The sequence below is a fragment of the Gekko japonicus genome, unplaced genomic scaffold (genome assembly GCF_001447785.1).
Source record: "Gekko japonicus isolate JY-2015 unplaced genomic scaffold, Gekko_japonicus_V1.1 scaffold487, whole genome shotgun sequence".
Classification (NCBI taxonomy): Eukaryota; Metazoa; Chordata; class Lepidosauria; order Squamata; family Gekkonidae; genus Gekko; species Gekko japonicus.
Window position 1 is genome coordinate 662,957 of NW_015177021.1, and position 13,318 is coordinate 676,274.

The following is a 13,318-nucleotide window of genomic DNA, read 5'->3' on the forward strand; positions in this document are numbered from 1 at the left end:
ATTGGCTGGTGCGCCTCGCCCTCTATCGTGACGTTGTCCCTCCCCCCCCCATTTCTATTTTGGCGGCTTAACCCAAATGGCTGTGAGAGTGCGGGCCGGGTTGGTGTTAACGGAAGTGGTATCAGGCTGTAGGCGGGAAAGTTTCCTTGTCTGCGAGGGGAGGGCCGTCGCCGCCTTCTGTCGATAATTCCTTGTCTGCGAGGGGAGGGCCGTCGCCTTCTGTCGATAGTCCGCGGAGGCCCGTTCGCATCTTTGTGAAGCGACATTAAGGCCCCTTGAGGCGCCGGCCTCCTAGTAGCTGGCTGGGACTGCGAAGATGAGCAAGCAGCCTTTGTCGCCGCCTTCTACGTGGGAGGGAGAGCATCTCTGGCTCTACCTTCTGGCCCTGGGCTTCGATTCGGGAGGAGCCGCCGCCGCCGGGAAAATGCCCCTGCATCTCCGCCTGGGCCCGTGAGTAGAGTGGGCGGCTGGTAGGCAAAGTGGTTGTCCCCTCGCGGTTTCTCTCCTGGGCTACAGAGGTGGTTTCCCCCTGTGGTGGGTGGGTCTGTGTGTCCCTTGGAGGTGAAGTTGTAAGAAACATACTGGTACATACGTCTGAAGGGGCGAATTGTACCTTTTAGGAAAGCAGTGCTTCTCGAATTTCTGCCTGTGGCAAAGTGGTTAAAAGCGCAGAAGCTCCTGCCTGGGGAAAGGGGTGTGTGGTCTACCCTAATGGGTGTTTAAGAATTGTATGTGCTGTCATGTTTGCTTTGCAGAAATACTGTATGTCATGCATGGATTAAGTTTTTAATTGCACTTCTCTCTCTCTTTTTTTTGCTCAAGGAATATGTTTGATAAGCCAAACAAAGATGCATTTCACATTGTTTCATTCTTCTTGTTTTCGAAGCTGGACCAGTCACGTTGTAATGAGGTCTTTAGGTAAGCATGAAGTGTCTTTGGCTTTATGAAGTAGTATGTTTAATTTCTCGAAGCCACATTTCACAAAGCAGTATTTAGTTTCTCAGAGTCTTCTTGTGGTAAGAATATGGGTGCATCAGCACTTCTTTGAGTAGTGGAATTGTAGGAGCATACATTGAGTTCTCTTTTTGAGTAGAGAGCACTGGAATGTCTGGGTGCTTTTTGCTTTATCTTCAAATATACTAATAGTGCCAAGAGTAAAGATGAAGAGGCACTCCTGTATAGCAGCCAATCTTTTACCCCATACAAGATCTCCTGAGAGACCGAGAGGTCCTGCATCCCAGAATGCTTTAGCCACTGCATTGTACCTTTTCTTAAGCTCTGATGAGTTCTTGTCCAGAGCCACTGGAGAGCCATCTCTTAACCACTATCCCCCATTGAGGAAACATCCACAGTAGTTAAAGAACACTGACATTTTGTCATAGACATTGGTTTTCATGAGCGATTTGACACTGCTCCTGTTAAGACATTTCATACATATCCACTCTGCAATATGTTTGGACACTTACTCTGTACATTGATTGATTCCCTTTTATTTCTCCTCAGTTGCCTTAAAACTGCCTTAAAACACTATCTTTCCCCTAAGAATAGAACGATTAAAACACATTTTAGTGTATTTTCTGTACAACAGAGTTCTAAGCATTCAGAGGAAGTCTTAACTGTTGTCTCAGTTTGTAGTAGCCAGAGACTAATGTGTGCTGTGACATTTTAGGTCTGATCCAGATGACTAGTTCCATTGTTGCCTTTATGGAATTGTCCTGTTGCTCCCAATTCAAAGGAATTGTGTGCTATCTAGCCCACTTATAATAAGCAAGGGGCCTTGTTGTAGGGAAAAAACAAAACATGTTTTTTCCCCCCAACAAGACGTGTGATCTAATGTCCTATGAAAACTCAGGAAAAGCTGTTTTACTTTTCTTTCGCACTGCACTGTAAAAAATAATGAAATAAATTTCAAATGCTTTTCTTACATCAAATATATTAATTTAGGAGGAACGTTGCTTTGGTTAGCATATATATATGTAATTTGTTGCCTATGCTTAAACCTGATGTAAACCAGTAATACTATTTGTAACTGAACAAAACCATAGTCACTAGGATTGTTTCGAGAGCATGATGTCACTATGTTAATAGCTTACGTCCCTGAGAAATTTTCTAGCCTTTTAAAATTAAATGCATCTATAATTCTATGTGGAAAAAAATGTAGTGCAGAAGGGGGCAGTTGCTGGGAGCTAGAATCAAGCTGCTTTTCAATTTCCTTCTTCCTCCACCATTAAGGGTCCTCTAAACTTTATTTAACAGAGAAGAAACTTTACAAATATTTTAAATAAAAACACCTGAGTTCCTAAAAACCTTTCTTGATCTGTAGCTTGCTGTGTGTATATACCTACTGAAAGAGTGCAATCAGCTAACAGTGAGCTTCTCTATGCTTTGTTAGTCTCTGCTCTTGTAAGAGTTCCTTTTCTGCAGGCTGCTGATACTAGGGTCTCAGTGAGGTAGTAATTAGCAAAATAACATATGTTCCTTATTAATGTCAAGAATAGTATTTTCTTAGTAGTACATTAAGGTTTAGCTCTTGAAAAATACGTCTGGGAAGGCAGTTAGCTCTAGCAGGAAAAAATTAGTAACGATATATTTTTATGTAATTTGAACATTTGAAAAGGACTGACTGGTGACAGTACTGCAGATTTCTGCAGGGACCAAGCTGGTCATTTTAGTTTCTCTCCACGTTTCATTTTCTGTTAGCAGAATTAGTGTTGTAACTTCTTTTATTCCTATCAAAACCAACCTGAAAATGAGACTACAACTATGTATCTATAACTCTGCTGTGTGGGTATATTATTTGTCTGGGCAATCCATTAAGTTTACAGTAACTTGCTAGGGCATGGAATTCACCAAGAACCTTTTAATTGTTAGGTTATCCATGTGCAAGTAATCTGATTTCCTGAATATTTGCTGAAATTTATCTCTTTAATTTCCCTTCCCTGGGAATGGAATGATTTTGTTTCCCTCCAACAGACAAGAAGACAGACTCTGAATTCAGGAAGCAATGCTGCGACTGGCTAAGAAAAATTTCAGTAAGTACTGGTTAGAATGAAAAGTGGTATGTGAAAACCTTGTCTATCTTTGGCTGTAATTGTTGACATTATGGATATTTTTTCTGCTAGATGCACTGCATATCAGCAAAAGCTTTGTATGTGGTGTTCTATGAAGTATACCTTCAAATGTTGAGCCCCATCTTGTCTTTTTGAAGGGTGAAGACAGTTTTCAGGCACATAAATACTGTGTGCATGTGTACCTCTTAATCTTTACAGCTGGCTCCCATATAGGGACAATAATTTGGTCTGTCTTATAATTATTCTTTTGGGCTTTTTGCATTTTAATTCTCATTTGGGTCCTTCCAATTTGAAATGCTTAGAGGACATGAAGTTGTACTTAAAGGATTCATTGGCAGCGTAAAGGGACAGTTGGTGTTTTTATGCTTATACTGGATTCTGGAACCAGTGATAAAAACTGGTTTATTTCAGCCAACAGCAGTTCTGTGGCAGAAGAGCAAAAGATCATTGTGTCTATTGCCACTTTTCAGGACTATTAGTACCAGGTGTCTTATTAACTCTGTGCAGGCCTTAAGTAATACTAGAGCCAGATATGTTGATTGTTTGGTACTTATGACAGGTTGTTTGGCAACTTGGCTAAGATTCTTTTAAGTTAGGTGACCATTTGCTGTTCACTAGACAACTCTAAATGATCAAGATTGGGCCAAAGACTAGACCGTGCTTTGTCAAAATGTATACTTAATCCATTTAATTCTCTAGGATGAATATGGGAACAGTTTTCCTTCAGTACATGCATCATTATTCCTTTCCCCTGGTGGTCCCAAGTTCATTCACCTAATGTACCACTTTGCAAGATGTGTCCTGTTGCATCACATCAAAACAGATTCTGCAAGTAAGTGATAGTTTGAATGTTTCTAAACTTAAAAGCTGGGCAGTAGGACCAAGAAGTAGTTCATGGAATGCTGTCCATCCTGAACTTTCTTTTGCTGGAAGGTAAATTAAGCTGCGCTGCTAGGCTATGTGCAATCTGCCTTATGTCAATTTTGCAGAAATATATACTTCTTCCTAACATTAATCTACTTGTCACAGAACCCTTGTGTGTTGTTGAAAATCTTGAGATGCTCTTTTGTTTCATAAGGCTGGATTCCACCTGTGTGTGGAACTTCTCCCTCAAAGCAGCCTAAAATGTCTCCTCAAATGCTGTTTTTGGGAGATGGGAAATCCCAGGAGCATCATTAGGAAGGCGTCACGGGGAAATATCTCCCCCCCTCACATGTGTGGATCTTTTGATGGGATCTTTCCCCTTGTCTATTGTGCCCTCTGGGAGCTTTGTACAAACCGGTTGCTCCAGCACTCTTCTGTGGCCACAGGCTGATGAAGATCAGTAATAAAACCAAATAAGCTGTCTTCTGAACAGCTTGTTCACTATTTTATATAAGCTGTCTTCTGAACAGCTTGTTCACGAGTACTGATTACCTCATTTCAGAGCTGTCTGCTAAGGTTCCACAGAATGGTTTGAAAACTACCTTTATTGCCAAATTTGATTGGGATGATGGGGGATAGGTACACTAGCAATACAATAAAGATTATTCTTCTTTCTTGTATTCTGTTTATAATAAAACATGTCTGGAAACTTAATGTTAGTACCCAGGAGTTTGAATAAGAACATAAGAGAAGCCAATATTGGATCATGCCAATGGCCCATACAGTCCAACACTGTCACACAGTGGCCAAAAATACCAGGTACCATCAGGAGGTCCAGCAGTGGGGCCAGGACACTCGAAGCCCTCCCACTGTTGCCCCCGCCCAAAGCACCAAGAATACAGAGCATCACTTACCACAGAGTTCCTATCTATATCTTGTGGCTAATAGCCACGGATGGATCTCTGCTCCATATGTTTATCTAATTCCCTCTTGAAGCTGTCCATGCTTGTAGCCGCCACCACCACCTGTGGCAGTGAATTCCATGTGTTAATCACTCTTTGGGTGAGGAAGTACTTCCTTTTATGTGTTCTAACCCAACTGCTCAGCAATTTTATTGAGTACCCACGAGTTCTTGCATTGTGAGAAAGGGAGAAAAATACTTTTCTCTACCTGCTCTATCTCATGCATAATCTTGTAAACCTCTATCATGTCACCCTTCAGTTGTTGTTTCTCCAAGCTAAAGAGCCCCAAGCGCTTCAACCTTTCTTCATAGGGAAAGTGTTCCAACCCTTTTATCATTCTAGTTGCCCCTTTCTGTACTTTTTTCAGTGCTATAAAATCCTTTCTGAGGTGTGACCAGAATTGCACACAGTATTCCAAATGAGGTTGCACCATCGATTTATACAGAGGCATTATGATACTGGTTGATTTGTTTTCAGTTCCCTTCCTAATAAGCCCCAGCATAGTGTTGGCCTTTTTAACTTGTTGAGAAGATTGAGAATATAAGAGAATTAGATTTGCTTCTGGAAATGCTATGGGTCGAAATAGTGGGCCCGAAAGGAAGCTTAACACTGGGAGTTTATCGCCCACCAGATCAAAAGCTAGAGGATCATAAGATGATAAATGAATTAAAGATAGCGACTAGATGAAATAACTGTGTCATAATAGGTGATGTTAACTACCCACACTTTGTGCTTTCATGCCAATAAAGGTTTTGTGTTTGTTGTACTTGTTGAACTACCCTCACATTGGTTGGGTCAATATGTGTTCAAGTTAAGAAAAAGAGACTGAGTTTCTAGACACTCTCAATGACTGTGCTATGGAGCAGATGGTCACAGCAGGGGAGAGGCAATCCTGGATTTGGTCCTAAGTAATGCCCAAGACCTGGTGAGAGATGTAAAAGTGATTGCACTGCTTGGGAACAGTGAGCATAATGTTATTGAGTTCAACATTTGTATAAATAGGGAGTTGCCCAAAAAGACCAACACAACCACTTTTAATTTTAAAAGGAGTAATTTCTCTGAAATGAGGGGACATGTGAAGAGGAAATTGAAAGGAAAAGTTAAAAAGGTAAAAACTGTTAAGGAAGCTTGGAGACTATTTAAAACAGGGGTGTCAAACATGTGGCCTGCAGGCCAGAACAGGCCCTCAGAGGGTTCCAATCTGGCCCACAAAGACCTGGCTGTTTTCTGTTTCATTTTCCAGTTTTTCTGCCGCTGCCATGTTGCAGCTTGCTATACCAGACTCTCTCAGTTGCACAGGAGAGATAGATAGGCAAGCCTCTCCTGTGCGATTGAGAGAGTCTGGTAAAGTACTGGCTGAGGCTCCTCCCCCTTCTCCCAGAGGGAGAGAGGGAACTGGCCAGGCTGCCTCAGTCCTACAGTAGACAAAGGGAAGCCTTTCTTCCCTTCCACTGGCTGAGGCTCCTCCCTGAATGGAGGGAGGAAACAAGGGAGAGCTTGCTTTGCTGGGCAGCCTCATTTGCATGGGAGAAATACCAAGCACCTTTAAGACCAACAACGTTTTGTTCAATGTATGAGCTTTTGTGTGCCTTGCTACAATGTGTCTGTGTTTTGTTGGGCTCCTTATGCCAGGGCTTTCCTGGGTGCAACTGAGTTCTCTCCCCCTTTTCACTGTATTCATGCCCTCATGATCCAGTCCTTCTCAGTAAGAAAGCAATGTGAACTATTTTAGAGGAGGAATAACAACAAGCCAGTGAGGTGGATTCAGACCAAGTTCACCCAAGACATTACCTTTGTAATAGGTTGTAGTTATTTCTCTAAGGAAGTATAGTTTTCTAGACAAAAACATGGCTCTCAGTCTGTGCCAGGATGCCTTCTCTTGTTCTTGACCAGCACATGAAACAACTTATGTACAAAAACTCACAGTGCCCAGCCATTTCATGGTTTTCCTTGGGTCCCAGACTCAACACTGAGCATGAGGTTTCTGTAATGAATGTCAATAAATCAAAAGTAGGTTTGCAGCTTACAGATACACACCTGAACAGCATACTCAGGATTGCTACAGCACAGACATTTTGATTCAGTAATTCAGAGCAAGAGGTGTCAGTTATCAGAAACTGTTAAATAGACAAAATATTGCAAGACTGCTAGTGTGTTCAGCATATTTTATTTAAAGTTTTAAAATCTTTGTGTTTGTCTGTGTCCTTTATAAAAGTTTATATCTCTGCTACCTGGCGTTACATTTTATGACATACATGGCCAAGCCCAACAAAGTCTCATTTATGTCAGATCTGGCCCTGGGCTAGAGCATTGGTTCTCAAACTTGCCCGTTAGCAAGGCATGAAAGGAGTGGGGTAAATGAGAATTAAATTACAGGGAGGCTTAAAATTTACGTGTGTTTGAGAAAAAGAGATAACCCACCCCACCCCACACACGACCAAGACGTGGTTTGGTTGAATACTTCCCATGGTACGTTGGATATTGTGGACTGATTGCTGGTCTACTTGCCCCAACTTGATTTGGGAAGAGTTATTGCTTTGTTCAGACAATATTTCTATAAAGAATTTCCTTTTTTTTTGTCCCTCTTCTAATGTTCTTCTATTAGTGCTGTAACTAACCAATACTTAAATACAAATAGGCTGCTGTTGCCTGTGGTTGTGCATACAGAGATCCTTGCTTCTCTGTAAAGTATTGTTAAAGGGAAGTCTGCACTTACAGTTCAATATGGAAAAATAACTAACCACTCTTCTGTAGGTGCTGGCACATACTTTCCTGAGTCGCTAAACTCGAGACCTCCAGACATCGATATGGCCGTTGCAAGATACTGCGTGGCATACAACAGATTTTTGTGGAATCTACAAAAGGAAGATGTAATAATTCAAGAACTTCAGAAAAAAGCCCTGTGAGTGGAGATTTCTACCAATGAATGCAATGTATGGTTATCAGGGATCTTATTACTGTTGGATATGTGTATGTTCTTTAACTTTTATATAGACATTTGCAGTTATATCACAGAGATTGATACAGTTGGGAAAAGTAAACCACCAGTTACTGAGGATGACTTCACAGCTTTTCTGTATTGTCAGGAAATATATTTCTCAAATGAAGAAGCAATTGAAATCACTTTTTTCTTACAATAGCCATCAGAACTTAGTTGCTGATTCAACAAACATATTTTGTTTTGTAAGTGTGCCTTGTGACTTTACCTTTCTGTGTATGCAGGGTTCTCAGTAAGCAAGTAAGAGATTTAAGATATGAGAATTCAGAACTGGACAAACAGCTCCAAAAGTAAGTGTATCTTGGGTTGCTTACATGGCAATTTTCTGTTTCTGCCCCAGTTTCTTTCTGCATGTGCAGTGCAGTAATGATTAGGGGTATGACGAGAACATGGAAGAATGAGGTTATGGAATTTTGTGTGCTTGTGTGCATGTTTGTACTCTCCTGCTCCTGCTGAATTGCCAGAGTTAAGAAATCAGGGCAGAAATGTACATGTACACAAAAGCAAATTTTAGTTACACATTGTATTGCACAAATCGTACCTCTGGCAATAAAATTTACTTTTACCCCCTCTTTCTGACTTTTGGACAGAGCAGAAAAAAATACTGATCAGAGCCAGAATAACATAACAGAAAAAGTTAAAAAGGTAAGATGCTTTGCCCATGTTTTTTCGGTTGCCACCATCTAATACCAAACTCCTGTCAGTGTCAGGTCCCCAGTTAGTACACTCTCCACAACACTATTGGCAGTGATGCTTTATTAGAGATATACTTACATCAGAAACTTGAATTTTGTCAGGACTGAAGAGAGAGGGAGCGGGAAAACTTCAGGTTATAGGTAAAACCCAGTACACCCCCACCCCATGCATTTGTCAGCAATCAGCCCCTAGTGTTACTATGGCAACCCTGAGATATAGGCAGAGAAGTCTCCAAGGCCAAATCCCATGAGAACAGGCTGAGGGGTACACCTTAGGAAATGGTTATGGCTACTACTGGCATTCACTCTAACAACATATACACTCGCCTCAGGAATTCCCTCCCCCCATAATACATGGCAAGGAAAGCAGTGAAGCAAAACCAAGTGAAACGAAACTGAAACCTTGACATTCAGCAGAAATAATTTTGTATTCTAAAGGTGTCCGTTTTGTATTCTAAAGGTGTATGTTTTCTTTCCCTTCTCCTCTGCCCTTTTCCCTATACTGTCTCAAAGGTTCGCTCTATGTGGGCATTGATAATAGAAACACTTAAGCTTCTTCAGAAAGAAAGACAGGTTGTAGATTCGGTTGTCAATGGTCATGAAGGTCAGTATATATTAGATGGCACCAGCACTACTGTCAATGTTCCAAGGCTCCTGCTTGAAAAAGTTGAAAAAGAAATGCACAGAGTAAGTTTCTTTGCATCTTTATCTCCAAATACCATATTACTTTCTGAATTGTTTGGCTTTGTTGTCTGAAACAGGCTTGTAATAGCTGTGTGAGCAGCAGCTCTTCATTTAAAGCCTACAGAAAAATAACTCAGCAACATAGTTAAGCAACTTGAACTGAGGAATTCTATTTTTTTAAGTCCATATATTCAGTTTTAACAGAAGTGTGTATTTTAAATTACAGGGAAAGCCTGTTTTAAAATTTTTGGATTTAGACAACTGAATTAATTTTCTCCAGTTCAGAAATCAGTATATGGCTTGGATTCATGGGAAGGGTACTGCATGCAAAAAGGATTTCTATTTCCCCACCTTCTCTCTCCTTCTGTAATCTAAAATGTCCCTCAGAATGCTGCTTTTGGGGGATGGGGGGCCTCCAAGAGCAGCCTGAGAAGGAATTTGGAGGTCTGTTGCTGTGACAGGGGTGAATTGGTGGAACCTGTCCCTATGGAAATTCTCTAGAGTTGAAGCTCATAGTATAATATGCATCTCCTACATTCAAGGGAATTCGGTTCATTCCAGTGGACAGAGCAGATTGTTCACATGCAACCGAATGTATGTCTGTTTTCCTCCATTGGGTGGGAAAAAGAAGCCAATGTAGCTGCAGAAAATGGTATGCATGTGTCAGCTCTCCTTTACATATAATTGATTACTGTTTGAAGGAAACTGAAATTAAAACCTACAGGCAGGGTTAGGCCATGGGCAGTTCATTGATCCTCGAACTGAAAAAAGCCCCTTAAAGACTAGCAAACTTCATTCCAGCATGAGCTTTCCACAAGTTGGCTCTCACTTCATCAGATACTTCAGAATATCGCGTTGAATTGAACCTGAGACTTTTCTGCATTCAAAGCAGAACCTTTGCCACTGAGCTATGGCCCCTCCATAGCCTGATAACTATTTTTTCTCTCCCAGCAGTGAGCTCTGACTTAGAAAAAATTATGTTGGAGTAGATTTTGTTAGTGTTCAAAATGCTACTGAACTCCTGTCTTATTTTGCTGCTAAGACTAACTCTGCTGCCCCTCTGGAGTTTTCCTAACTGAAAATGTATATAAGCTGTGTGATGCTTTCATTTCCCACTGCGATATTCACTTTTTCTCTATCCTGTTCTTAGTGGTTGGAAGGGGATGGTCTGTCATGATGTGCGAGTGTTACTAATCAGTTGTTCATTGTAATGTTTGAAGCTACAGGTAGGAAATATATATGAAGCTGGAAGACTAAATATTTTAACCATTTTTGAGTTATTAAACAAAGCCTTGGAAATGTTGATGCTTGAACGCCAGCATATCGACAAGAATTCACTGAAACTGGATTTTCAGTATTTTGAAGGAAAGGCCAAGTTTCAGAATGAGACTTTATTGGGGTTAAGGTCACTGAGGTGAGCGCAATTGCTTTTTTGTTGGCACAATCTCTGTTCAAACAAATACTCTGTGCTCACCCCTCATGTTATATGTCTCTCCATTTTTCCTCCTGAAATTCTTAGCAGACTTGTGTTTTATGCAGCCTAAGTCCTACTTTGAGGTATAACTAGGATGCTGTCTGCTGACAGAGATCATTTAAAGCTGATTCTCCTCATTGTCTATTGCTGAAAGAAATGTTCTTGCCTTTCAGAAATAACACTGGCTAAAATCTGGGCATTTAGTATGTTAGATATCTAAAACACAGGTTGATTTGTTCTGAAATGGTTTTGAATATCTTACAAATAATATGTAAATGAAACAGTCATATTATGATTTTGCAGATTATTGTTTTCTAGATAGATTATAGCCTGGTTTATACAGAATAATGCTTCCTACAGCCGCAGTAGATTTACAGAACAGTATTAGCAGTAACCTTACATTCTAGATTGCCAATAATTTAATTCCCTCAGTTTGCTGAAGTAAAAGATGTACATGCTGGCCAGTAAACGTATTCTTGTTAATATTGTTACAGGCACAAATTAAGACATGAGGATCATGTATCAATAAATCAGTCCATTGCTGAAAAACAAAGAGAATGGGATTTGAAGTGGGAGAACTGTCTTGGAGAGTCACCTTTTCTTTTCATTAAAGAGCCTAACCCTGTACGTATCTTTTTTTGGAAAAAGTAAAAGAAAATGGAAGGACTTGTGTTCAGTAAGAAGAAATATGTATTAAAAGCATGTTGAAAAAACTTTTGATTGTCAGTTTCAACTAGTAAGTTCATAAAAATATCCATAGGAATGTTATGCTTTGTAGGAAATGCTTAGTACAACAGGTATATTTCTTCAGTTCTGCTTGACTGACAGTCAAGCGTGTGGCTTTTCATGTGCTTATCCAATACGTAGTGGCAGTCTTTTGGATGGAAACTTCATATATTGTGTGACTTGTGGTGTTTGGGTATCCAGAATTTTAATCACATTAATACTGGCAGCTAAGAATATATTTGACCTTAACCTGTTTTTTCTTTTTTTAAAAGGCACTTGATTTATTACCGGCTATGCCTCCCCTTTCCTTTACCCCTGCTACAGAGGAAGCTTATAAAAGCAGTATATTTTGCCAGTATCCTGCATCAATTCCTGGTAAGCTTTAGGAACCTTTTTTTTTTAAAAACTAACTTAGGAAGAGTCTGACCTGTTCCCTGGTATCTTTATCCTGTGTGTGTAATTGTGGATTTCAGAAGAGGCCACCAGTGCTGTTCTCTGCTTCTTAGTTACTGTGAGAACCCAGTCCCACAATGTCTGATATAGATCAGCTGTAATAATGAATTGGTAAAAATGTTACTGACCAATAACTGTGAGCCTCTATTTTGTCAGTATCATTTTTAGCAATTCATAATTATCACAGCTAATCTATATTAGCTTTTGTGGCGGAACGGTCCTGTGTCAGCTGGCAGGCCCCGCTCTGCCCACCCCTCCTTTGCCTGACCTGGAAGGGCAGTTTTTCTCCACTGCCTCCGGGTATTGCTGCCACCACTGTCCCTGTCTTGGGCTCTGGTTAGGTGGGACAACCTCCTAACCTCCCTCCGGTGTCACTAGGAACCCACCATGGGGCTTCCTGGCAATCTTCAGGGCTCCCCTGGAGAGTTGGCAACTGGCCGTTTGGCCCTTGTTCTCAGGAAGTCCCCAGTCCACCCCTAGCGTGTCCAAGCGGCTCAGGGAACTACGCAGTACAGAGGTACTTCTCACTGTTAACAGTTAAAGGATTTATTGAAGAACTTAACTATTTACAGGCATATCCACAGTGAACAAAAGTATCAAAATAAAGGTGACCAAAATGCTCCATCTCTCCCTTCTCTACACATGCCCTGTCTACTTCACTTCATTGGGGAAAGTTGGATCAACATGTCTCCCAAAACGGCCTCTGCCTTCTGCAGACTCCAACCAAAAGTGACTGGCTCCAGACTTCTGACTGAACTGGCTTCCTGCCCATAACTCCACATTATAAAAGAGCAGTTTCCCACCCAGGAAGTGGCTCTTCCTCCTGCAGTATTCTGGGGCAGATCTCCTCACCACCATGATGGACTTTCTGTCCTCTCTAGGGAGCTGTCCTCAGACTACTGGTTGGAGACAGGAGGGGGGAATGAGGAAGAGACTAGGCCCAGGCCCTACCCCAAGTTTGATGGCCTCTTCCTATCCAGCCCACACCAACTTAAACACATCCACAAAATGGCGTTTCTCCACAGCTTTCATGCAGTTAAATATTCCAGCTTTTCTCTTGGTCAATAAGGTTGGTTCTTAAAACAGGCATAGGGAGGTAGGCTGGATAATACAGTTAGGCTATGGCTATGGAATATTAAGGTGTTTAGGGTGCAAATCCAGAAGATCTGTTCCATCAAGAATTCCCAGGGCTTGATGGTTTAATCAGTAGTATTTCCAGGTCTAAAAGTTTGTGGTAATCCAGAGCAAGGGATTTGAATACTTTGTCTTGAGGAACTGGGACGTTTTGAACATATTACAATCACTGTAGTCTACTATGAGTGGCAGCAGCTTTGTTGGGTAGAAGTAAATCCTGGACCTTTGGCATGCAAAAGATACTTTACCACTGAGCC

At 41.1% G+C, this 13,318-nt stretch overlaps 1 protein-coding gene across 1 annotated transcript in view; it reads left to right on the plus strand.

Annotated features, from left to right (window-relative positions):
• Positions 1-215: 215 nt before the first annotated feature.
• Positions 216-13,318, plus strand: part of HAUS6 (HAUS augmin like complex subunit 6) — a 25,789-nt gene continuing 12,686 nt past the window's right edge. The window contains exons 1-11 of the mRNA XM_015427779.1: positions 216-450; positions 823-918; positions 2,954-3,032; positions 3,771-3,903; positions 7,652-7,799; positions 8,120-8,185; positions 8,486-8,540; positions 9,104-9,277; positions 10,495-10,688; positions 11,243-11,372; positions 11,747-11,849. Coding sequence (XP_015283265.1) covers positions 317-450; positions 823-918; positions 2,954-3,032; positions 3,771-3,903; positions 7,652-7,799; positions 8,120-8,185; positions 8,486-8,540; positions 9,104-9,277; positions 10,495-10,688; positions 11,243-11,372; positions 11,747-11,849 — 1,312 coding nt within the window. The 5' untranslated portion in view covers positions 216-316. The remainder of the gene's footprint in view (positions 451-822; positions 919-2,953; positions 3,033-3,770; positions 3,904-7,651; positions 7,800-8,119; positions 8,186-8,485; positions 8,541-9,103; positions 9,278-10,494; positions 10,689-11,242; positions 11,373-11,746; positions 11,850-13,318) is intronic.